Source organism: Drosophila biarmipes, chromosome 3L (assembly GCF_025231255.1).
Source record: "Drosophila biarmipes strain raj3 chromosome 3L, RU_DBia_V1.1, whole genome shotgun sequence".
In the NCBI taxonomy this organism is placed as follows: domain Eukaryota; kingdom Metazoa; phylum Arthropoda; class Insecta; order Diptera; family Drosophilidae; genus Drosophila; species Drosophila biarmipes.
Genome location: NC_066613.1, coordinates 2,262,413 through 2,289,389, shown reverse-complemented (window position 1 = coordinate 2,289,389; position 26,977 = coordinate 2,262,413). Strand labels below are relative to the sequence as shown.

Here is a 26,977-nt window from a genome sequence, read left to right as displayed (position 1 = left end):
CCTGCAGAGTTATTCAAGGCCGGCGGCGAAGAGCTGATAAGGTGTATGCATCAGCTCTGGTGCAAAATGTGACTAGAAGAAAGCATGCCCAACGATTGGAATCTCAGCGTCCTTTGTCCCGTTCTGAAGAAAGGTGACCCGACGATATGCGCCAACTACCGGGGAATGAGCCTGATTACCATCTCATACAAGGTCCTATCGAGCGTAATATGTGAACGACTGAAGCCGTATACCAGCACACTGATCGGACCTTATCAGTGCAGCTTCAGATCTGGTAAGTCCACCATAGACCAGATCTTCACATTACGCCAAATCCTGGAAAAAACCCACGAGAATAACATTGATACACACCATCTCTTTGTCGATTATAAAGGTGCATTCGATAGCCCGACGAGGGAACCACCATGTCTGAGTTCGGTATTCCTGCAAAGCTAATACGCCGCAGAAAGCGTGATGTCACTGCTGTATTTTTGGCTATCGAAAAAGAGTCGGCAAAAGTGGGTTTTGGCGGTAAAAGAGGGCAAGACGAAGTATATGCTGTCGACAAGCAGGGAGGCGCGGCGCCTAGACTCCCATGTGGTAGCGGACAGCTATACTTTCGAAGTGGTCAAGGAGTTCACGTACCTTGGCACTGCCATTAACACCGTAAATGACGTCTGCCTGGAGATCAAGCGAAGAATCTCACTTGCCAATAGGTGCTACTTTGGTCTGAGTAAGCAAATGTGCAATAGAGACCTTTCCCGCCGAACAAAATTAACACTCTACAAGACACTCATCCTACCCGTGCTACTATATGGAGCAGAAGCATGGGTAATATCACAGACGGATGCAGCAGCGCTTGGAGTGTTCGAGAGAAAAATTCTTCGCAAGATCTTTGGTCCCATTCGGATTGGGGACGACTTTCGTATTCGGATGAACCACGAGCTGTACGAGTTCTACGACGACGTGGACGTGGTCCGGCGCATCACGATACAACGTCGTATATCTTATCGCTTTATACAACTTAATATAAACAAAATACCAATTGGACTGTTACCACGATGTCTTCTGGTATTAAAAGTGCTACCATTGAATTTTTTGTAGTCCACGGGCAATTTATAGCCATTAAAAATGGTTTCCGCCATAATTATTCTGTATGTATTTTTAAATTCAATTGGTTTGCTTACACTTAATATTTCTCCTTCTTCTATAACCACTTGAAAGCTGTTTTCATACAGCGGTTTTACTGTGATTCCAAGTTTTAGGTTTTCCCCGGCAGGTTGAATCGTTTTTCGCTAATTCTGAGGCACTTTAAGCAGCACTTAACTTACCAAATAATGGCAAGCTTTTCATTTTCTATAGTTTTAATTTTCTTCTGCTTCTAATAAGGTTTTACTAGCATATGGTATGGGCCTTTCTTTTTTTTTGGATAAGACAATCTCATAATTGCTGTGTACCTCTGATCTATCTGTACGTCCTTTTCCCCTTTCAATTGCAGTGTCCTTTCGCTTTGTTATACCCGGAAATTTCAAATTAAAATTTTTCTTGGATTTGATTTTATACAATGTTTACTTTCTACGTGTCCTACATATTCCACTTCTTTCCTTAAAAATTCTGTCTTGTCCAGTTGCAGTTTGGATTTGGCTTGCGTTAGCTTCTTAAAAACTTTCTTTAAGTCCGTATAATGGGTAACATTTTCCAATTCCCCGAATATGTTATTCATTAAACTCTGAAAGGTTGCGGGAGCGTTGTTTACTCCGAACGGTATTCGCACATATTCTAAATTCACCCATTCTGCAGAAAAAGTTGTTTTTGAAATGTCCTCCTCCTTTACCTCGATTCGGTGGTATCCCTTCGCCAAGCCTAAAGTTAAAAGGATTTCGCCTTGCCATGCTAACTAATACATCTTTAATTATTGTTATGGAAAATATCTGTCTTTAATCACCTTCTCATTTAATGATCAATAATCCACGACAATTCTCCATTACATTATTACAAACCGGTGCATTCCATGGTAAATAGCTGTCTAATAATTTTCTGATCCAGTAACTTATCTAGCTGACTTTTTACCTCTTGGCCTTATTTGGGGTTCAACCGCGTTTGTGAAAGACAAGTTATATCTTTCATTATGAAATACTTTGGGTATTTTTTACCAATCCTTTGTAGCTCCTTAAGGGGATCGTCCCGTGTTGAATCCGTTTTTCGAACTTTTTAAAAACTTTTTTTTCAATGAACGGTTTATCGATACAACTTAAAATTTTGACCATATTCGGGTTATGTTTATGTACATTAAATTTTGTAAATAAAAATATCAGTATTCCGGGTAAACAGGTAAGCCGACTTGAAAAAATGAATAGCATTTTAATCTGTGAGTGGCTATGGCAAGAAGTAAGAATTTTGAAGAATAAAAAATAAAGTTTTTAAAGAACTTTATGTAAAATTCTAAGAAAGAGCCTTTATTTCCTATAATTTTGTCAAACGAGACGCAAAGCTTACGTATAAATGGCTCTCTGAAATGATCATATCTACCTCTAGTTGATAAGAAATTTTCGTCTTGTACTTGTACTGGAATAGAAATGCCTCTCTTTGTTCCTGCTTCTATTGTATAAACCTCAATTGCCCTGTCCCGGTCATCTTCTCAAAGAACTGGTGAAATTTGAACAGTGACATCCTTTATCTTCTCTAATCCTCCAAGTTCTTAAACATTGTTAAAAACTCTTCCCCTAAAATTTCTTGAGAATGTGTAATAGTTTTAATGTTCATTTTTTCATATATTGTCGTTGTGCCGATTCGGGTCGAATAAAAGAGAAGGTGGATCCCGTTTCAATTAGTATTTCTATTGTGTTTTGGAGCAATTCTGATGCTCAAATAAAGCATTGTTGTGTAACCGTTTCTAGCCCCTAGTCCTGTGGGTTGTGCAAGGCTAACTGTGACACATTTTCATAATCTTCTTGGAAATTATGAAGGTGTCTACAAGTTAATGGGCTGCTTCGTTCCCTATCCAAATTATTGATCGAATTATATGATCGTTATGAAATGTTCGAGTTTTTTGACTGCCTGCAATTGTTTGAATTATAAGATTATCCGAATAACTGAACTCTGGGTTTGCTATTGTATTAACCCTTTCTCGGCTCTGCTATCCGTAGTTCCATTTGAAATTTCTATTTTGATAAATGCGGTATTGTCTTGAATAGTTAAAAGTCTTTCACTGATTGAAATTATATGCTCTGAACAATTTCTCCATTATCAGATACGGAAATCCAAAACCCACTCATCTATGCATGTTTGTCATTGCAAACGGTATTGGAAACGGCGGTTTGGCATTTCCTCTGAGCCGAAGCTGTGGCCAGGTGGCTACGGTTCTGTTGTCGGCTTTACCTGCTTCTGCTTCGGAGCAACTTTAATTTTTTTGCCCTGTGTCTCAGCCAGCCCCTGACACTTTGGTTCCAGTCGTTCCGTCGAGAGTACGCAAGTTCTTCTCCCAGCAAGCTATTTCATATGCCTTTGCTTATTTGGCACTCCCATGTTCCTGGGGGGATCGCTATGAATCCCTTGAAAGCTGATACATAGGCTTTTAAGGCCACCTCCTCATCTGCTCTGCGGCCTCTCCTTATTAATTCGGGATGAGTTCAACCAGTCTATTACCCTAATAGACCTTTGTGGTCTCAGCCAGTTAACTTTCAATAGATTTTCGGAGTTTTACCGAGATAGAAATAACAGACCTTCTGTTCAGTTTAGCTTTCAGAATGAATCGTTATTTTATGATTGTCTTTCAATGCTTAGCGCATTTACTTAAATCTGTTGACCTAGCCGAATGGCTTTGATGTACCGGAGCGGATACAGTAGTAAGACTTGGTTCTCAGTTAGCCCCCCATGTTAATGATTATTTGCCATTCTCTATTGCCAACAAAGTATTTGGGCAGCTATTCTTGTTGTGCGGATACCGTAAGGGGTAAGTGCTGAGGAGGAAAGTTTGACTGGCCGTTTTAATTATGCGGCTGCAGTAGGGGTTTCGGTGGGGAAGGACCGAAGGTAAATGCAAAGGAGGAAACTCGTGCTAGGTTTACATTGGTACAATACACAATCTGTCCCAAAATTCCATTTGTTTTATTCTGCAATGTTTTCCTTTACCATTTCTCTTTTCTATATTTTTGCAAAACGCTCCAAAATTTTAAACTAAAAACAAGAAAAGTATAGGATAATATACAGACGAATTTACGCAATAAAATTTTAAATTAAATATCCTCTTTATTTATTAACTACATGAAAAATAGTTTTCTTTACACTTACTTAATAATTATACTTAAATTCCATGCGAAACAAATACTGAACATTAACCTGCGCAACATCATATACTATGTACTCATTGTACAATAATGATGAATCCAAATTTGTATCAGTAACTGCTTTGCCTATTGGTATTTCAACACCATCATTTCTAAAATAGCTTTCACTGGGATCTGGCATTGTGCGCCCATGGCCAAAGCAGCTATGTTTATCCTTTGGTAATTTTTTGACGTATTTTGCTGATGTGCATTCCATCATGTCACCCAAAACTACTTCAGAAAGAAGCATTAGCCCAGTTGTGTTATCTTGATTTGTGCAACAATAATTTGCTGATTTTGACACCATATCAGCAAAATAAATAGCTTTGCCAAACATATAGCCCGATGGTGGCGCTTCTGGAGGGGCAATTTCTAAGCCGTGCGACAAAATACCAACAAAATTGGTTAAACGAGATCCATGCCATAATAATTTTCTGTTATGTAGCTTCTTAAATGGTTTGTAACGCCTTGCTTCTCCTTGACGAGCTACTTTGAACACATCTATAATCCGTAAAGCATACGAACTATGTGTAGCAGCATGAGTGTTTTTAACATATTGGCTTAGAATGGTAAACTCTTCACTTTTCTTATCCAGTGGGTATAATTGAGCCTTTAGCTGTTCATAATGATGATCTACTGGATTAATATTATTAGTGGCATCTTCGCTTTTAATTAAGCTGTAAGCAACTTCGATCTCTGACAATGAATCAAGCATTTGGCGCAAGTCTTGGACTTGATTGTGTGTTTGAATTAATATTGGAGATTGAACTCAAGAGTTATGTGGAACTAGCGTATAAAATCTATTTGTAGTATCAATAAGTTTTGAATTAGTGGTTCCTGTTTCTATTAATTTAAAAATTTCATTTATCACGCTATACGCAGCTTTTATCTGATGGACACTAAGCTTTCCCAACGGCATTTTATCCATATCAATATGAAACTCCATCAATGTTCTTTTCAAAGAATCAACATCAAACATCAGCATTATTAAATTTTGCGAAGAAGGGTCTAACTTAGAATTAATAAAAAGTGTGCTATTTCTTAACAACTTTTGGTCATCATCATATTGAATTTCTATTGGGTAAATACAACCAGCAATGTTAACAAAACTGTGTCGTTTATCGAATTCATTCCCAGTTTTGTCAGCATAAACTTCCTTAAATTTTTTTTTGGCAGAGTCACTTGTGTCAAACTCCTCAATCTTTGAGCTTCCAAAACTAGTCCCAATTCGTCCCCATGATCGGAAAATCCAATATCTGAAATTTGTAATAAGTATAAGTTTATTATATTATAAATATTATGAAACCTAAGACTAGAGATAGCACTATAGTCGAGTGTCATAACCCTTTACACAGGTAAGCAATATCACTTATGTCATAATGGTCCGATATATTCTACTTTTGGAATGGAATATGAAATTAACTAGACACTCAAGAATATTTTCAAAAATTAAAACATAACTTTAGAAATTTTTGGGAATAGAAAATTTCTTCCAGATTAACCAAAACATTCCAGGTACAAATTTTATTCTAGCCCCTAGCATTGTTATTTTGTGGGTGTTTAGTGAGTAGTAAAGAGTAGTAATTGAACGGTATGTACATTTAATAACATCCGTACCATTTTTGTTTTTCCGTGTTAGTATTCCAGCAGAAAGAAAATAGCGATATTATTCTAAGGCACTTGTCGTGGTTTATTTGGAATGGTACAGTATATAGGTACTCAATAATGACACGAATAATAAAAAAAAAGGTATAAAGTGTATTTGTATAGTGGATCGTATTACATTTACGTCACAGAAGTTGATATCAGAACATTTGTTTGTTGAAGGTGCTACATTTTTACCTCGTTAAGAGATGTGTTTGTTTGATTTCAGAAGTTTTTATTTTATATTTAAACAAATCATCTTTGAAAGGCGTACACATTTCATAATACCTTACTAATGAAATGTAGCTTTAGTAGTAAATAAGTTACTGGTGTTAAAATGCGTTTGTTAATTAATAACTTGGACAAGGGTATTTTTACAAAAATGTGTCGTAGGCCAAAAGTTGAGGAATCTCAAGGGCCATTTTTATGGAAATCGTAAAAGCCGTTTTTGAGAAATCAGAAAAAAGGCTAAGAAATAATCAAATTTAAATAAAAACAAAAGTTTGGATTATCATTTTTGCGTTTTACTTTTGAACAGAACATCCAGGGGTAATTAACCCCACCGGCCCCAACAGATCCAATTTTCCCAAACTTAAACTTTTACATTTTCACCACTTCTTCTCCCAAGCCGATTGATTTCTTTTAAGTCTTGGTATGAAATTCTTTGAGTTTTTACAATACCTTTCGATTGATGTATCACTTTAAACAATTGATCGATACTGTAGATTTTCATTTCTTCGTGTGTATATTTTAGTCGACTTCGCACACCCTCCTGGTGCGCTTCGTCACCACGTGGCCTGCCGTCCACTGTGATACGTTTTGTTAATAGTTATTGCAAAATCATTTTGGAATATTTTATACAACCGAGAGATACATTTCGCGGTGGTATTATTAGCTGCTGCGGTTGCTGTATGTTCGTCTGCTGACAACTGATGCAGAGCTCATACAGCCAGAAATGACCAGAAACTGATGACATATGTCCTAGATCAAGGTTTTCCTTTTTGAATGTTGCCTTAAAGGCTGGCTGACGATTAAACTTTCTCTCAAGAGACAAGAATCTTCGAGTTAAGTTTGCTGGTAGGACTCTACGAAGAGATCTAGATTGAGCTTGGTAGGCAGCCGAACAGAATTATTACCAGCTGGCAAACGAACGAAATGTGCTTCACAGTCCAATTCTTCCTTCGTAGTGCATATTGTATAGTATAATTGGCCCGGCACAGCTTTTCACTTCCCAAAATCGTCGAAGAAGATCATCAAACCGATCGAAGCTATTCTCTCTACTAGCGATACATAAGTATTGAGACGATTTTAAGGACGAGCTGTTAGAAAGGCCATTACCTCCAGAAACAACCCACCCCAGTCGCGTCTTTTTAATTAGAGGTAGTCCAGGTGGGAGCTTGATTTTGCCAACGCACAGCTCTAAAAAGGCCTGGCTGCGATTAAAAGGTCCCAGCGGATTGACCTTAAACCCTTGCTGTGTATCCGGAAGTTCGGGACTGAATCGTAATATTAACCGAGTGATAATCAGTCACAAAACTGGTAGCTCCTATTCCAGTTACAGATGCTGAAGATTTTATCTTTTTGAAGCTGGATTTCGAATCGGGACATTATTTAATGGAGTTGGGTGCCCGAATTGAATAGAGCTCGACAGAGAACGAAAAAGCCGGAACGGTTTTTTATTAAAACGCTGGTCGTTGCTAAGCGCACAATAGCATTACTGAAATCCTGTGCAATAAGAGCAGTCGAAGTGGAAAGAAGTGCCGAGAGAGTGAGGCAGAGGGAAATGCTTCTTGAAACTGTGCTCCCTCTTGTGAAGATAAGGAAGCTTAGTTTCCTAGATGAAGCAGGGTGTGGTGCTTAGATCCGCATGCACCACAATTACTACAATTGCATTGCCTGATTTGATGACCAACCTTAAGACAATTTATGCCAATACGGAGCCGTTTCGCTTTATTAAGCCTATTCGCAGGAGAGAGGGTTTTAAAATTACGAGAATAGAAATGGAGTGACCCGCATCATAGAATTCGAGGCAACAAAGGCGTTTTGCTATGGCTAAACTAGTACACTCCAACGTCCTCCATCGCTGAACCAGAAATTGTGCTATTGACTCTCACGCAGAAACTAAGTTACCGAAGAGCAACTTCCCACTTTGCCTGACTTGTTGATCGAAACTTTGAAATAAGACCTTGACAATGATGAATCCTGCGATTTGTTTCGTCGTGCCCAGTTCTTTGAGAGCGCGCATATGAGCGTTGAATTTATCTGACATCTCCCGAAGTGTCGAGACGGAAGAGTGGCTACACCGCCTTTAGTCCTCTCAGGCATGATCGTAGATGATGCAGCATTTTTATGTTGGTAAGGTAAGGATGACTATCTTTGATCGTGATAAACATAGAATAAAATCAAGGCAGAACGCTATAGTCGAGTGCCTCGACTATAAGATACCCGTTACTCAGCTTGAGGGAGAAAACTAAAAATAGATATATATAAGCAACAAAGAAAGCTACCGGGTATTTTAGAACATGTTTGAGGGCGTTAGAGTGGCAAACATGTTCTAGAAAAAAAAATGTCTAGCATGACAATTATGGCCACCACAATTTTGGCACATTTTTGGTCAATCGATAGGTATTTATGAGACAAATACATTTCAGTAAAAATTGTTGTTCTATTATAAAAACTGTAGGCGCTACAGATTTTTGCGGATTGTGGGCATTAAACTTGCGCCTCGCTGAAGCAAACTTGCGCTGCACAGGAACCCCAGGAATATGCATGCCAAGCGTTCATACGGACAAACGGGTAGAAGGACATGGCTATATCGACTCGGCTAGTTATCCTGATCAAGAATACGTATACTTTATGAGGTCGGGAACGCTTTCTTCTACCTGTTACATACTTTCCGACGAATCTAGTATACACTTTTACTTTACGATTAACGGGTAAAATCAGGCAAATTTCATAAACTCCACCGAATTTCGGAAGCTGAAATGGAGGCAGTAATTTTGACCTATTTCGAGGCTGACGCTGTTGGGGGCCGAAAACTTCGTCAGCAAAAGTTGCGTGCGAAATAAGCTGTACGGCACGCATTAAAGTTTCGATACGAACCGTAAAATTCATAATTACGAAAATGCCATCAAAAGTTCACGCAAATCACTTTCCATTTCCTCAAAATCCAATTACTTGAGCTCACCGAGAACCGTTATAATGATTCTTGAAGCTTATCTATCAGCTCCAACCTCACGTGAAGACCGGACTCGTCGCATAAATTTAACGCCGCACTTCAGACGAAATCCAATGAAAGCTCCACCATAATAATTAAAGCAGCTGTATTGTGCTTAAAGAATATCACCTTGTTTTCATCAGCGGTAATATCTCAAAAAATACGCGATGTTGTTGAAATCATAAAAACAACAGCAAACCCAGTAGACGGAATGCCCGAAATTCGGTTTCAGCGAGAAGACGAGCAAAGCAAACGAGGGAACAACAGCCCGTTACTTGACTATGTATGCTCCTATGTATAACAAATTTTGTGCCTTATATGCAAATTTTTGCAGTTACTAACTGCGCTATTTATAGCGCTCACTGCAATTAAGGCTTTCTCATTTGTTGCTTCGCCAATGTACCGCAGTAGCAAAAACTAACCAGTTTTTAAATCGATTTATATGGTTTGCACTTAGTATTATTTATGTACAAATCACATTGGCGTCACCAATGTTGAACTAAAAAGCTTTTTTTATTAGTTATTGCAAGTTATTGATTAACAATTTAGAGAGTACAGCAGGCGAGACAAGATTGCGTTTAAGAAATTATAATTCGTACTAATTTTACAAAGGGAGTGCGTTTACAAAAAAAATGCAAGTACACAGAAATGAGAAAGCTAGATAGAAATAGATACCTTTCGCGATTTAATTAATATAAGAGATCGAGTTAAGACGTTAATTAGCTGCTGCGGCTGCGTGACCCGCCAGGCACAGTTACATCATACTGCTCTAAATAAAAGAATTGTCTTTTTAATGAACTAAGAATAAAATTTTCTTGATGTAGTAATAATTCTTGCAGACCATCAACAAAGCCATGGACTGATAAAAGTGTCGAAAAAAGGGAATCAGTGGAAAATCAGTTCGAAATATAAGGGAGATCGAAATCACCCAAAACAATTAAGAGATTCATAGATTATTAAGTCAGATACTGGTGGAATATAAAAAGAAGATAAAAAATGGGTTGCATATAACTTTTTACACTAAAAAATTCAGTTCCACTCTGAGAGTTTATTGTTTCATATATTAGACTTGAGGCAATCAGCACCCCAGCCCTGCTACGGGGAGAGCGGTCGATTCTATAAATAGGAAAGTTGCTTGACAGAACTTTTGAGTCTTACATCTCCAGTTTCAACAAAGTTTCAGTAAACACGAGTAAATCTTCGTTTAAAGACGATAAGTCAGCAAAAAGCTTAGGCAGCTTTATATTAGGTCCCATTTCATTTGATAAGCCGAGAATAAACTTCTCCGTTGAAGGAATATTCTGTTGCGAATCAATGACGAATTCATCATTAGGCCAAAAATGTTTTGAACTTAACTCATTAAAAACTTCAGAAGGAGCAGCTAATTCAAAAAAAGATATCCTGCCAACATGTTTCCGTTAGACTAACACGAAATTATTATCCTCTAAATTTGCCACGATGTACATCAAATTTTTGTTTCGCGTTCTATGTAATAACTATAATAAACTTTATCATTTAATTTGCATTTCAACATCTATCCCGGTATTAAAAACTAATATTTTAACTCATTTGCTTAATTCTTAGTTATGCTTTATATTTTCATTTGTGTTCCGTCTCTATTTGTTTTATGTATGTATCTTCCTCGCGAACTCTCATTTTTTGCCCAAATTGATAAAAGGGCCCCGCGCGTAACAAGCACGTGCTCGGTGTCGTTGCCACTTGTTTGTACTGTTCGAAGTGCATCAACGTCCATATATATATAAGGAAATTTGAATTATTTAACTGTGATGTTTTGAGATAGGAATCCTTGGTGTACAAATTGCAAAATATCTGCAAATCTGGTTTCGGCGGTTAAACGAGTCACAAATAATTGCTTTGCATATGGAACAACTGGGAGTCTTTTTCTTCCCCCACCAGCAATCTAACATCGTTCGTCTAGTTTTCTTGACCAGGCACTCCTAAAGACCTAACATCTCCTGTAGCCACTGAAAGCTCCGTAGACCCCTCAGGCTGACTAGCGGAACCTGGGACTCCCTCAGAGCTTTCGGTTCTATGGGTACTGCTAGCAGTGAAGTACCAAGTGTGGTTGGATGCCAACAGAGCTGCCGGTACAGGCAGAATAAATATACTACTACGAATACTACTACAGAGTTAAAAGGAGCGTTCATTTTGCGTTTAGGTGACCCAACAAACATTTTTTGGTCGGTTCTTCAATTTTGCCATCGGCAGAACAAACTTGTTGATCCTTCCCGACAAACACCTTTATGACTTGTGAGGAGTTGAATAACTCCACACAAATCCCAGCAGCAGATGGCCGGCCGCTCCCCAGGTACGCGGCGAATTCGCGTAGTGGCGGCGCGGCGAAGAGCAATGGGAAAGCGAGAGAGTTTGGAGATCGAGGACGGAGAACGAGAGAGTTCGGAGATCGAGGACGGAGAACGTGAGAGTTTGGAGACAGTGAGAGTTTGGAGAACGTGGGAGTTTGGAGAGCGTGAGAGTTTGGAGACAAGGGAGTTTGGAGAGCGTGAGAGTTTGGAGACAAGGGAGTTTGGAGAGCAAGAGGGTTCGGAGAGCAAGAGGGTTCGGAGACCAAGAGAGTTTGGAGACCAAGAATGGAGAAAGAGAGAGAGCGGAGACTTGGCGGGCGGATCGAGAGTGCCGTGTGCAAATAGGAGTAACAGGACGCCGCCGGACATTGGACGCGGCCGTGAACTTTGGACCGAGAAAGAAGGTGCCACATCTCGGCAGCGGTGCGGTACACAAACATGCCACGTGCATCACCGGAATCAGCGGGACGGCGGCGGGAAGCTGTGCGTGAAGAACAAGAGGGTCAAACAGGAGCCATGGACTTTTGACCCAATGTGAAGAGTTTCGGCGGGCCGTGCGCAGGGCGCAGACAGCGGGATCAGTCAGTGAAAAGCTATCATTCAGTCGAGATCAGTCAGTCGAGAGCATCAGTCGAGAGCATCAGTCGAGTACAATCATCAAGAGTTAAGACAAGCAGTCGAACGAACACCAACCAAGCAAACTACGAGGGAACCACACCAGGGCGAGTGGTCTGATTGTCACGTCGAGACGTTCGGGATTGGGATTACTAGGAATCTCCGAACTGAGACACAGGTGGCTGAGGTCTAAGGAGGCACCACACGGCTAAGTCAAGGCATCTGTTCTTTCCTGCCAACGAAGTCCTGGCGTTACGCCTGGAGGGTCTACTAGACTTAGAGCAGTGAAAGATGGCGACTTGAAATCGTGAGCTCGGGGGTAAGTCTGTCGAGCCCCAGTGTACCTCGCCCAAGCACTGCGCGGACGTATCCCGTCGTGAGCCCAGTGCGCCAAGTGGAGTTGAGCAAGTCCTGGCGCGATCAGCTAGAAAGGAGAGAAGTCCCGGAGCGGCGCGACAGAGCCCCGAGAGTCACGAGCCAGAAGGTAGAGAAGTCCCGGATCGGCGTATGCACACGAACCCAGCACAGAAGCCAAGACGTACAGCCACCCTGTCAGGAGCAGCTCGCAGGACACCACAACGCAACAGCCGCGCTAGGAGAATCGAGCCCGCAGGAACGGCACGGACAGTACGCGAAAGGGTGAGGCTAGGGTGGAACGTTTGTTTACACGCGAGGCAGCTTTTTGGCGTTCCGCCTTGACTGTCCGCACGATCTGAGCGGAACCCCTGTAGGACCATCCGGGACAGAGCAAGGGACAGGCGGTCGGGTATCGAAAGGAGTGATCCTGGAGAGCTCGTCAGTATGTTCACCCTAGTCTGAGAACGGTGACGCTTTCCTAAGCCCGCACGGCTGACCCCATAGCGAGTCTGAATCGTGGCCGAGAAGTCACAGAGCCAAACGCGTCAGGAGCAAGCAGCTGTCAAGGATCTTCAGGGAGCGACAAAACTGGAACACCGTGCCAACGAGCCGAGCGAACATCGAGACAACCCATACCGTCGGAGACAGCGAGACAAGCAAATTATAAATCCGACTGCAGTTATACCCGCAATAAACCCACTCCGAACCCGTGAATTCTGTGCTTTTTCATTGAACTACTGGGCGGTCACGTTTATATAAATTGGGTGGGTCGAACACACACAATCTACTGAGCTAGCCGCACAAACACCGTAGCGAGCAGAAAGCAAATAAAGCAGCTCGTTACATCTGGCGCCCAAAACGTGATTGTCCCAGCGGTGAAGGCAAAATATACAGAATGGGAAAGAAGTGGATTTACCGCTTTAAGAAGGACTTCACCCAGGTCGCACAGAGACTTAATGTCGCCCTGGACGGCAGATTAGAGGACACGAGGAGGACATTGTCGGAGTAATACTTCGAGTCAGAGAACGACCCACAATTGCCGAAATCTGGGCTGAGTTGGAAGCCATGATTACGACAGAACCGGCCCGAGTATCACGCTAATTAACGCCTAGTAGCAAGCTTGAGCGTCGACAACTTGCAAAGGGAGGCTCACAGGAGGGAGTCAAGCCAGGACAGGAAGACAACGGTGCTGACCTCTAGACCCAGCCAGTCGGATTATGCAAGGGTCGCTAAACAAGTCCGCGAGTGGTCATTCAGGTTCAACGGGGCGGGTAAACCGTTCGAGTTCCTGGAACAAGTAGAATGGTCCGCAAACACCTACGACTTAGACCTAGACATGATCCCCCGAGCGATGCCGGAGTTGCTGAAAGGAAGGACGTTGAAGTGGTTTATCGCCAACAATAAACAATGGAAAACCTTTGCAGAGTTCATTGAGAGCTTCCATCTTTACTTGCTGCCGAGAGATTTCTTCACCTCTTTTACCTCGATTCGGTGGTATCCCTTCGCCAAGCCTAAAGTTAAAAGGATTTCGCCTTGCCATGCTAACTAATACATCTTTAATTATTGGTATGGAAAATATCTGTCTTTAATCACCTTCTCATTTAATGATCAATAATCCACGACAATTCTCCATTACATTATTACAAACCGGTGCATTCCATGGTAAATAGCTATTTCTAATAATTTTCTGATCCAGTAACTTATCTAGCTGACTTTTTACCTCTTGGCCTTATTTGGGGTTTAACCGCGTTTGTGAAAGACAAGTTATATCTTTCATTATGAAATACCTTTGGGTATTTTTTACAAATCCTTTGTAGCTCCTTAAGGGGATCGTCCCGTGTTGAATCCGTTTTTCGAACTTTTTAAAAACTTTTTTTTCAATGAACGGTTTATCGATACAACTTGAAATTTTGACCATATTCGGGTTATGTTTATGTACATTAAATTTTGTAAATAAAAATATCAGTATTCCGGGTAAACAGGTAAGCCGACTTGAAAAAATGAATAGCATTTTAATCTGTGAGTGGCTATGGCAAGAAGTAAGAATTTTGAAGAATAAAAAATAAAGTTTTTAAAGAACTTTATGTAAAATTCTAAGAAAGAGCCTTTATTTCCTATAATTTTGTCAAACGAGACGCAAAGCTTACGTATAAATGGCTCTCTGAAATGATCATATCTACCTCTAGTTGATAAGAAATTTTCGTCTTGTACTTGTACTGGAATAAAAATGCCTCTCTTTGTTCCTGCTTCTATTGTATAAACCTCAATTGGTCTGTATTAAACGAACGATCGTTTGTCCTGTCCCGGTCATCTTCTCAAAGAACTGGTGAAATTTGAACAGTGACATCCTTTATCTTCTCTAATCCTCCAAGTTCTTAAACATTGTTAAAAACTCTTCCCCTAAAATTTCTTGAGAATGTGTAATAGTTTTAATGTTCATTTTTTCATATATTGTCGTTGTGCCGATTCGGGTCGAATAAAAGAGAAGGTGGATCCCGTTTCAATTAGTATTTCTATTGTGTTTTGGAGCAATTCTGATGCTCAAATAAAGCATTGTTGTGTAACCGTTTCTAGCCCCTAGTCCTGTGGGTTGTGCAAGGCTAACTGTGACACATTTTCATAATCTTCTTGGAAATTATGAAGGTGTCTACAAGTTAATGGGCTGCTTCGTTCCCTATCCAAATTATTGATCGAATTATATGATCGTTATGAAATGTTCGAGTTTTTTGACTGCCTGAAATTGTTTGAATTATTAGATTATCCGAATAACTGAACTCTGGGTTTGCTATTGTTTTAACCCTTTCTCGGCTCTGCTATCCGTAGTTCCATTTGAAATTTCTATTTTGATAATTGCGGTATTGTCTTGAATAGTTAAAAGTCTTTCACTGATTGAAATTATCTGCTCTGAACAATTTCTCCATTATCAGATACGGAAATCCAAAACCCACTCATCTATGCATGTTTGTCATTGCAAACGGTATTGGAAACGGCGGTTTGGCATTTCCTCTGAGCCGAAGCTGTGGCCAGGTGGCTACGGTTCTGTTGTCGGCTTTACCTGCTTCTGCTTCGGAGCAACTTTAATTTTTTTGCCCTGTGTCTCAGCCAGCCCCTGACACTTTGGTTCCAGTCGTTCCGTCGAGAGTACGCAAGTTCTTCTCCCAGCAAGCTATTTCATATGCCTTTGCTTATTTGGCACTCCCATGTTCCTGGGGGGATCGCTATGAATCCCTTGAAAGCTGATACATAGGCTTTTAAGGCCACCTCCTCATCTGCTCTGCGGCCTCTCCTTATTAATTCGGGATGAGTTCAACCAGTCTATTACCCTAATAGACCTTTGTGGTCTCAGCCAGTTAACTTTCAATAGATTTTCGGAGTTTTACCGAGATAGAAATAACAGACCTTCTGTTCAGTTTAGCTTTCAGAATGAATCGTTATTTTATGATTGTCTTTCAATGCTTAGCGCATTTACTTAAATCTGTTGACCTAGCCGAATGGCTTTGATGTACCGGAGCGGATACAGTAGTAAGACTTGGTTCTCAGTTAGCCCCCCATGTTAATGATTATTTGCCATTCTCTATTGCCAACAATGTATTTGGGCAGCTATTCTTGTTGTGCGGATACCGTAAGGGGTAAGTGCTGAGGAGGAAAGTTTGACTGGCCGTTTTAATTATGCGGCTGCAGTAGGGGTTTCGGTGGGGAAGGACCGAAGGTAAATGCAAAGGAGGAAACTCGTGCTAGGTTTACATTGGTACAATACACAATCTGTCCCAAAATTCCATTTGTTTTATTCTGCAATGTTTTCCTTTACCATTTCTCTTTTCTATATTTTTGCAAAACGCTCCAAAATTTTAAACTAAAAACAACAAAAGTATAGGATAATATACAGACGAATTTACGCAATAAAATTTTAAATTAAATATCCTCTTTATTTATTAACTACATGAAAAATAGTTTTCTTTACACTTACTTAATAATTATACTTAAATTCCATGCGAAACAAATACTGAACATTAACCTGCGCAACATCATATACTATGTACTCATTGTACAATAATGATGAATCCAAATTTGTATCAGTAACTGCTTTGCCTATTGGTATTTCAACACCATCATTTCTAAAATAGCTTTCACTGGGATCTGGCATTGTGCGCCCATGGCCAAAGCAGCTATGTTTATCCTTTGGTAATTTTTTGACGTATTTTGCTGATGTGCATTCCATCATGTCACCCAAAACTACTTCAGAAAGAAGCATTAGCCCAGTTGTGTTATCTTGATTTGTGCAACAATAATTTGCTGATTTTGACACCATATCAGCAAAATAAATAACTTTGCCAAACATATAGCCCGATGGTGGCGCTTCTGGAGGGGCAATTTCTAAGCCGTGCGACAAAATACCAACAAAATTGGTTAAACGAGATCCATGCCATAATAATTTTCTGTTATGTAGCTTCTTAAATGGTTTGTAACGCCTTGCTTCTCCTTGACGAGCTACTTTGAACACATCTATAATCCGTAAAGCATACGAACTATGTGTAGCAGCATGAGTGTTTTTAACATATTGGCTTAGAATGGTAAACTCTTCACTTTTCTTATCCAGTGGGTATAATTGAGCCTTTAGCTGTTCATAATGATGATCTACTGGATTAATATTATTAGTGGCATCTTCGCTTTTAATTAAGCTGTAAGCAACTTCGATCTCTGACAATGAATCAAGCATTTGGCGCAAGTCTTGGACTTGATTGTGTGTTTGAATTAATATTGGAGATTGAACTCCAAAGTTATGTGGAACTAGCGTATAAAATCTATTTGTAGTATCAATAAGTTTTGAATTAGTGGTTCCTGTTTCTATTAATTTAAAAATTTCATTTATCACGCTATACGCAGCTTTTATCTGATGGACACTAAGCTTTCCCAACGGCATTTTATCCATATCAATATGAAACTCCATCAATGTTCTTTTCAAAGAATCAACATCAAACATCAGCATTATTAAATTTTGCAAAGAAGGGTCTAACTTAGAATTAATAAAAAGTGTGCTATTTCTTAACAACTTTTGGTCATCATCATATTGAATTTCTATTGGGTAAATACAACCAGCAATGTTAACAAAACTGTGTCGTTTATCGAATTCATTCCCAGTTTTGTCAGCATAAACTTCCTTAAATTTTTTTTTGGCAGAGTCACTTGTGTCAAACTCCTCAATCTTTGAGCTTCCAAAACTAGTCCCAATTCGTCCCCATGATCGGAAAATCCAATATCTGAAATTTGTAATAAGTATAAGTTTATTATATTATAAATATTATGAAACCTAAGACTAGAGATAGCACTATAGTCGAGTGTCATAACCCTTTACACAGGTAAGCAATATCACTTATTGCATAATGGTCCGATATATTCTACTTTTGGAATGGAATATGAAATTAACTAGACACTCAAGAATATTTTTAAAAATTAAAACATAACTTTGGAAATTTTTGGGAATTGAAAATTTTTTCCAGATTAACCAAAACATTCCAGGTACAATTTTTATTCTAGCCCCTAGCATTGTTATTTTGTGGGTGTTTAGTGAGTAGTAAAGAGTAGTAATTAAACGGTATGTACATTTAATAACATCCGTACCATTTTTGTTTTTCCGTGTTAGTATTCCAGCAGAAAGAAAATAGCGATATTATTCTAAGGCACTTGTCGTGGTTTATTTGGAATGGTACAGTATATAGGTACTCAATAATGACACGAATAATAAAAAAAAAGGTATAAAGTGTATTTGTATAGTGGATCGTATTACATTTACGTCACAGAAGTTGATATCAGAACATTTGTTTGTTGAAGGTGCTACATTTTTACCTCGTTAAGAGATGTGTTTGTTTGATTTCAGAAGTTTTTATTTTATATTTAAACAAATCATCTTTGAAAGGCGTACACATTTCATAATACCTTACTAATGAAATGTAGCTTTAGTAGTAAATAAGTTACTGGTGTTAAAATGCGTTTGTTAATTAATAACTTGGACAAGGGTATTTTTACAAAAATGTGTCGTAGGCCAAAAGTTGAGGAATCTCAAGGGCCATTTTTATGGAAATCGTAAAAGCCGTTTTTGAGAAATCAGAAAAAAGGCTAAGAAATAATCAAATTTAAATAAAAACAAAAGTTTGGATCATCATTTTTGCGTTTTACTTTTGAACAGAACATCCAGAGGTAATTAACCCCACCGGCCCCAACAGATCCAATTTGCCAAACTTAAACTTTTACATTTTCACCACTTTTTCTCCCAAGCCGATTGATTTCTTTTAAGTCTTGGTATGCAATTCTTTGAGTTTTTACAATACCTTTCGATTGATGTATCACTTTAAACAATTGATCGATACTGTAGATTTTCATTTCTTCGTGTGTATATTTTAGTCGACTTCGCACACCCTCCTGGTGCGCTTCGTCACCACGTGGCCTGCCGTCCACTGTGATACGTTTTGTTAATAGTTATTGCAAAATCATTTTGGAATGTTTTATACAACCGAGAGATACATTTCGCGGTGGTATTATTAGCTGCTGCGGTTGCTGTATGTTCGTCTGCTGACAACTGATGCAGAGCTCATACAGCCAGAAATGACCAGAAACTGATGACATATGTCCTAGATCAAGGTTTTCCTTTTTGAATGTTGCCTTAAAGGCTGGCTGACGATTCAACATTCTCTCAAGAGACAAGAATCTTCGAGTTAAGTTTGCTGGTAGGACTCTACCAAGAGATCTAGATTGAGCTTGGTAGGCAGCCGAACAGAATTATTACCAGCTGGCAAACGAACGAAATGTGCTTCACAGTCCAATTCTTCCTTCGTAGTGCATATTGTATAGTATAATTGGCCCGGCACAGCTTTTCACTTCCCAAAATCGTCGAAGAAGATCATCAAACCGATCGAAGCTATTCTCTCTACTAGCGATACATAAGTATTGAGACGATTTTAAGGACGAGCTGTTAGAAAGGCCATTACCTCCAGAAACAACCCACCCCAGTCGCGTCTTTTTAATTAGAGGTAGTCCAGGTGGGAGCTTGATTTTGCCAACGCACAGCTCTAAAAAGGCCTGGCTGCGATTAAAAGGTCCCAGCGGATTGACCTTAAACCCTTGCTGTGTATCCGGAAGTTCGGGACTGAATCGTAATATTAACCGAGTGATAATCAGTCACAAAACTGGTAGCTTATTTAATGGAGTTGGGTGCCCGAATTGAATAGAGCTGGTCGTTGCTAAGCGCACAATAGCATTACTGAAATCCTGTGCAATAAGAGCAGTCGAAGTGGAGAGAAGTGCCGAGAGAGTGAGGCAGAGGGAAATGCTTCTTGAAACTGTGCTCCCTCTTGTGAAGATAAGGAAGCTTAGTTTCCTAGATGAAGCAGGGTGTGGTGCTTAGATCCGCATGCACCACAATTACTACAATTGCATTTCCTGATTTGATGACCAACCTTAAGACAATTTATGCCAATACGGAGCCGTTTCGCTTTATTAAGCCTATTCGCAGGAGAGAGGGTTTTAAAATTACGAGAATAGAAATGGAGTGACCCGCATCATAGAATTCGAGGCAACAAAGGCGTTTTGCTATGGCTAAACTAGTACACTCCAACGTCCTCCATCGCTGAACCAGAAATTGTGCTATTGACTCTCACGCAGAAACTAAGTTACCGAAGAGCAACTTCCCACTTTGCCTGACTTGTTGATCGAAACTTTGAAATAAGACCTTGACAATGATGAATCCTGCGATTTGTTTCGTCGTGCCCAGTTCTTTGAGAGCGCGCATATGAGCGTTGAATTTATCTCCCGAAGTGTCGAGACGGAAGAGTGGCTACACCGCCTTTAGTCCTCTCAGGCATGATCGTAGATGATGCAGCATTTTTATGTTGGTAAGGTAAGGATGACTATCTTTGATCGTGATAAACATAGAATAAAATCAAGGCAGAACGCTATAGTCGAGTGCCTCGACTATAAGATACCCGTTACTCAGCTTGAGGGAGAAAACTAAAAATAGATATATATAAGCAACAAAGAAAGCTACCGGGTATTTTAGAACATGTTTGAGGGCGTTAGAGTGGCAAACATGTTCTAGAAAAAAAATGTCTAGCATGACAATTATGGCCACCACAATTTTGGCACATTTTTTGGTCAATCGATAGGTATTTATGAGACAATTACATTTCAGTAAAAATTGTTGTTCTATTATAAAAACTGTAGGCGCTACAGATTTTTGCGGATTGTGGGCATTAAACTTGCGCCTCGCTGAAACAAACTTGCGCTGCACAGGAACCCCAGGAATATGCATGCCAAGCGTTCATACGGACAAACGGATAGAAGGACATGGCTATATCGACTCGGCTAGTCATCCTGATCAAGAATACGTATACTTTATGAGGTCGGGAACGCTTTCTTCTACCTGTTACATACTTTCCGACGAATCTAGTATACACTTTTTCTTTACGATTAACGGGTAAAATCAGGCAAATTTCATAAACTCCACCGAATTTCGGAAGCTGAAATGGAGGCAGTAATTTTGACCTATTTCGAGGCTGACGCTGTTGGGGGCCGAAAACTTCGTCAGCAAAAGTTGCGTGCGAAATAAGCTGTACGGCACGCATTAAAGTTTCGATACGAACCGTAAAATTCATAATTACGAAAATGCCATCAAAAGTTCACGCAAATCACTTTCAATTTCCTCAAAATCCAATACTTGAGCTCACCGAGGACCGTTATAATGATTCTTGAAGCTTATCTATCAGCTCCAACCTCACGTGAAGACCGGACTCGTCGCATAAATTTAACGCCGCACTTCAGACGAAATCCAATGAAAGCTCCACCATAATAATTAAAGCAGCTGTATTGTGCTTAAAGAATATCACCTTGTTTTCATCAGCGGTAATATCTCAAAAAATACGCGTTGTTGTTGAAATCATAAAAACAACAGCAAACCCAGTAGACGGAATGCCCGAAATTCGGTTTCAGCGAGAAGACGAGCAAAGCAAACGAGGGAACAACAGCCCGTTACTTGACTATGTATGCTCCTATGTATAACAAATTTTGTGCCTTATATGCAAATTTTTGCAGTTACTAACTGCGCTATTTATAGCGCTCACTGCAATTAAGGCTTTCTCATTTGTTGCTTCGCCAATGTACCGCAGTAGCAAAAACGAACCAGTTTTTAAATCGATTTATATGGTTTGCACTTAGTATTATTTATGTACAAATCACATTGGCGTCACCAATGTTGAACTAAAAAGCTTTTTTTATTAGTTATTGCAAGTTATTGATTAACAATTTAGAGAGTACAGCAGGCGAGACAAGATTGCGTTTAAGAAATTATAATTCGTACTAATTTTACAAAGGGAGTGCGTTTACAAAAAAAATGCAAGTACACAGAAATGAGAAAGCTAGATAGAAATAGATACCTTTCGCGATTTAATTAATATAAGAGATCGAGTTAAGACGTTAATTAGCTGCTGCGGCTGCGTGACCCGCCAGGCACAGTTACATCATACTGCTCTAAATAAAAGAATTGTCTTTTTAATGAACTAAGAATAAAATTTTCTTGATGTAGTAATAATTCTTGCAGACCATCAACAAAGCCATGGACTGATAAAAGTGTCGAAAAAAGGGAATCAGTGGAAAATCAGTTCGAAATATAAGGGAGATCGAAATCACCCAAAACAATTAAGAGATTCATAGATTATTAAGTCAGATACTGGTGGAATATAAAAAGAAGATAAAAAATGGGTTGCATATATTTTTTTACACTAAAAAATTCAGTTCCACTCTGAGAGTTTATTGTTTCATATATTAGACTTGAGGTAACGGCAATCAGCACCCCAGCCCTGCTACGGGGAGAGCGGTCGATTCTATAAATAGGAAAGTTGTTTGACAGAACTTTTGAGTCTTACATCTCCAGTTTCAACAAAGTTTCAGTAAACACGAGTAAATCTTCGTTTAAAGACGATAAGTCAGCAAAAAGCTTAGGCAGCTTTATATTAGGTCCCATTTCATTTGATAAGCCGAGAATAAACTTCTCTGTTGAAGGCCTATTATAAGTTCTCTTTCTGTTGCGAATCAATGACGAATTCATCATTAGGCCAAAAATGTTTTGAACTTATCTCATTAAAAACTTCAGAAGGAGCAGCTAATTCAAAAAAAGATATCCTGCCAACATGTTTCCGTTAGACTAACACGAAATTATTATCCTCTAAATTTGCCACGATGTACATCAAATTTTTGTTTCGCGTTCTATGTAATAACTATAATAAACTTTATCATTTAATTTGCATTTCAACATCTATCCCGGTATTAAAAACTAATATTTTAACTCATTTGCTTAATTCTTAGTTATGCTTTATATTTTCATTTGTGTTCCGTCTCTATTTGTTTTATGTATGTATCTTCCTCGCGAACTCTCATTTTTTGCCCAAATTGATAAAAGGGCCCCGCGCGTAACAAGCACGTGCTTGGTGTCGTTGCCACTTGTTTGTACTGTTCGAAGTGCATCAACGTCCATATATATATAAGGAAATTTGAATTATTTAACTGTGATGTTTTGAGATAGGAATCCTTGGTGTACAAATTGCAAAACATTGCAAAACATCTCCCTTAGAGCTTTCGGTTCTATGGGTACTGCTAGCAGTGAAGTACCAAGTATGGTTGGATGCCAACAGAGCTGCCGGTACAGGCAGAATAAATATACTACTACGAATACTACCACAGAGTTAAAAGGAGCGTTCATTTTGCGTTTAGGTGACCCAACAAACATTTTTTGGTCGGAGAAGCACGTTATCTTCAATTTTGCCATCGGCAGAACAAACTTGTTGATCCTTCCCGACAAACACCTTTATGACTTGTGAGGAGTTGAATAACTCCACACAAATCCCAGCAGCAGATGGCCGGCCGCTCCCCAGGTACGCGGCGAATTCGAGTAGTGGCGGCGCGGCGAAGAGCAATGGGAAAGCGAGAGAGTTTGGAGATCGAGGACGGAGAACGAGAGAGTTTGGAGACAGTAAGAGTTTGGAGAACGTGGGAGTTTGGAGACAGTAAGAGTTTGGAGAACGTGGGAGTTTGGAGACAGTAAGAGTTTGGAGAACGTGGGAGTTTGGAGAGCGTGAGAGTTTGGAGACAAGGGAGTTTGGAGAGCAAGAGAGTTTGGAGAGCAATAGGGTTCGGAGACCAAGAGAGTTTGGAGACCAAGAATGGAGAAAGAGAAAGAGCGGAGACTTGGCGGGCGGATCGAGAGTGCCGTGTGCAAATAGGAGTATTAGGACGCCGCCGGACATTGGACGCGGCCGTGAACTTTGGACCGAGAAAGAAGGTGCCACATCTCGGCAGCGGTGCGGTACACAAACATGCCACGTGCATCACCGGAATCAGCGGGACGGCAGAATCAGGCTGGACGGCGGCGGGAAGCTGTGCGTGAAGAACAAGAGGGTCAAACAGGAGCCATGGACTTTTGACCCAATGTGAAGAGTTTCGGCGGGCCGTGCGTAGGGCGCAGACAGCGGGATCAGTCAGTGAAAAGCTATCATTCAGTCGAGATCAGTCAGTCGAGAGCATCAGTCGAGTACAATCATCAAGAGTTAAGACAAGCAGTCGAACGAACACCAACCAAGCAAACTACGAGGGAACCACACCAGGGCGAGTGGTCTGATTGTCACGTCGAGACGTTCGGGATTGGGATTACTAGGAATCTCCGAACTGAGACACAGGTGGCTGAGGTCTAAGGAGGCACCACACGGCTAAGTCAAGGCATCTGTTCTTTCCTGCCAACGAAGTCCTGGCGTTACGCCTGGAGGGTCTACTAGACTTAGAGCAGTGAAAGATGGCGACTTGAAATCGTGAGCTCGGGGGTAAGTCTGTCGAGCCCCAGTGTACCTCGCCCAAGCACTGCGCGGACGTATCCCGTCGTGAGCCCAGTGCGCCAAGTGGAGTTGAGCAAGTCCTGGCGCGATCAGCTAGAAAGGAGAGAAGTCCCGGAGCGGCGCGACAGAGCCCCGAGAGTCACGAGCCAAAAGGGAGAGAAGTCCCGGAGCGGCGCAACAGAACTCCGAGAGTAGCGAGCCAGAAGGGAGAGAAGTCCAGGAGCGGCGCAACAGAACCCCGAGAGTAGCGAGCTAGAACAGAGCCCCGAGAGTCACGAGCCAGAAGGTAGAGAAGTCCCGGATCGGCGTATGCCCACGAACCCAGCACAGAAGTCAAGACGTACAGCCACCCTGTCAGGAGCAGCTCGCAGGACACCACAACGCAACAGCCGCGCTAGGAGAATCGAGCCCGCAGGAACGGCACGGACAGTACGCGAAAGGGTGAGGCTAGGGTGGAACGTTTGTTTACACGCGAGGCAGCTTTTTGGCGTTCCGCCTTGAGCGGAACCCCTGTAGGACCATCCGGGACAGAGCAAGGGACAGGCGGTCGGGTATCGAAAGGAGTGATCCTGGAGAGCTCGTCAGTATGTTCACCCTAGTCTGAGAACGGTGACGCTTTCCTAAGCCCGCACGGCTGACCCCATAGCGAGTCTGAATCGTGGCCGAGAAGTCACAGAGCCAAACGCGTCAGGAGCAAGCAGCTGTCAAGGATCTTCAGGGAGCGACAAAACTGGAACACCGTGCCAACGAGCCGAGCGAACATCGAGACAACCCATACCGTCGGAGACAGCGAGACAAGCAAATTATAAATCCGACTGCAGTTATACCCGCAATAAACCCACTCCGAACCCGTGAATTCTGTGCTTTTTCATTGAACTACTGGGCGGTCACGTTTATATAAATTGGGTGGGTCGAACACACACAATCTACTGAGCTAGCCGCACAAACACCGTAGCGAGCAGAAAGCAAATAAAGCAGCTCGTTACATCTGGCGCCCAAAACGTGATTGTCCCAGCGGTGAAGGCAAAATATACAGAATGGGAAAGAAGTGGATTTACCGCTTTAAGAAGGACTTCACCCAGGTCGCACAGAGACTTAATGTCGCCCTGGACGGCAGATTAGAGGACACGAGGAGGACATTGTCGGAGTAATACTTCGAGTCAGAGAACGACCCACAATTGCCGAAATCTGGGCTGAGTTGGAAGCCATGATTACGACAGAACCGGCCCGAGTATCACGCTAATTAACGCCTAGTAGCAAGCTTGAGCGTCGACAACTTGCAAAGGGAGGCGCACAGGAGGGAGTCAAGCCAGGACAGGAAGACAACGGTGCTGACCTCTAGACCCAGCCAGTCGGATTATGCAAGGGTCGCTAAACAAGTCCGCGAGTGGTCATTCAGGTTCAACGGGGCGGATAAACCGTTCGAGTTCCTGGAACAAGTAGAATGGTCCGCAAACACCTACGACTTAGACCTAGACATGATCCCCCGAGCGATGCCGGAGTTGCTGAAAGGAAGGGCGTTGAAGTGGTTTATCGCCAACAATAAACAATGGAAAACCTTGGCAGAGTTCATTGAGAGCTTCCATCTTTACTTGCTGCCGAGAGATTTCTTCACCTCTTTTACCTCGATTCGGTGGTATCCCTTCGCCAAGCCTAAAGTTAAAAGGATTTCGCCTTGCCATGCTAACTAATACATCTTTAATTATTGGTATGGAAAATATCTGTCTTTAATCACCTTCTCATTTAATGATCAATAATCCACGACAATTCTCCATTACATTATTACAAACCGGTGCATTCCATGGTAAATAGCTATTTCTAATAATTTTCTGATCCAGTAACTTATCTAGCTGACTTTTTACCTCTTGGCCTTATTTGGGGTTTAACCGCGTTTGTGAAAGACAAGTTATATCTTTCATTATGAAATACCTTTGGGTATTTTTTACAAATCCTTTGTAGCTCCTTAAGGGGATCGTCCCGTGTTGAATCCGTTTTTCGAACTTTTTAAAAACTTTTTTTTCAATGAACGGTTTATCGATACAACTTGAAATTTTGACCATATTCGGGTTATGTTTATGTACATTAAATTTTGTAAATAAAAATATCAGTATTCCGGGTAAACAGGTAAGCCGACTTGAAAAAATGAATAGCATTTTAATCTGTGAGTGGCTATGGCAAGAAGTAAGAATTTTGAAGAATAAAAAATAAAGTTTTTAAAGAACTTTATGTAAAATTCTAAGAAAGAGCCTTTATTTCCTATAATTTTGTCAAACGAGACGCAAAGCTTACGTATAAATGGCTCTCTGAAATGATCATATCTACCTCTAGTTGATAAGAAATTTTCGTCTTGTACTTGTACTGGAATAGAAATGCCTCTCTTTGTTCCTGCTTCTATTGTATAAACCTCAATTGGTCTGTATTAAACGAACGATCGTTTGTCCTGTCGCGGTCATCTTCTCAAAGAACTGGTGAAATTTGAACAGTGACATCCTTTATCTTCTCTAATCCTCCAAGTTCTTAAACATTGTTAAAAACTCTTCCCCTAAAATTTCTTGAGAATGTGTAATAGTTTTAATGTTCATTTTTTCATATATTGTCGTTGTGCCGATTCGGGTCGAATAAAAGAGAAGGTGGATCCCGTTT

General features: G+C 40.6%; 1 protein-coding gene across 2 annotated transcripts in view; it reads right to left on the bottom strand.

The window, feature by feature from the left end:
• Positions 1-4,207: 4,207 nt before the first annotated feature.
• The window catches only part of LOC108025564 (poly [ADP-ribose] polymerase), a 109,487-nt gene continuing 86,717 nt past the window's right edge, over positions 4,208-26,977 (bottom strand). Inside the window, exon 6 of one of the 2 annotated variants that reach the window (XM_050886200.1) lies at positions 4,208-5,560. In XM_050886200.1, the coding sequence (XP_050742157.1) occupies positions 5,074-5,560 (487 nt within the window). In that variant the 3' untranslated portion in view covers positions 4,208-5,073. Of the gene's footprint in view, positions 5,561-16,369; positions 17,723-26,977 lie in introns of those variants that run through there. The other variant, XM_050886198.1, reaches the window with a different exon arrangement.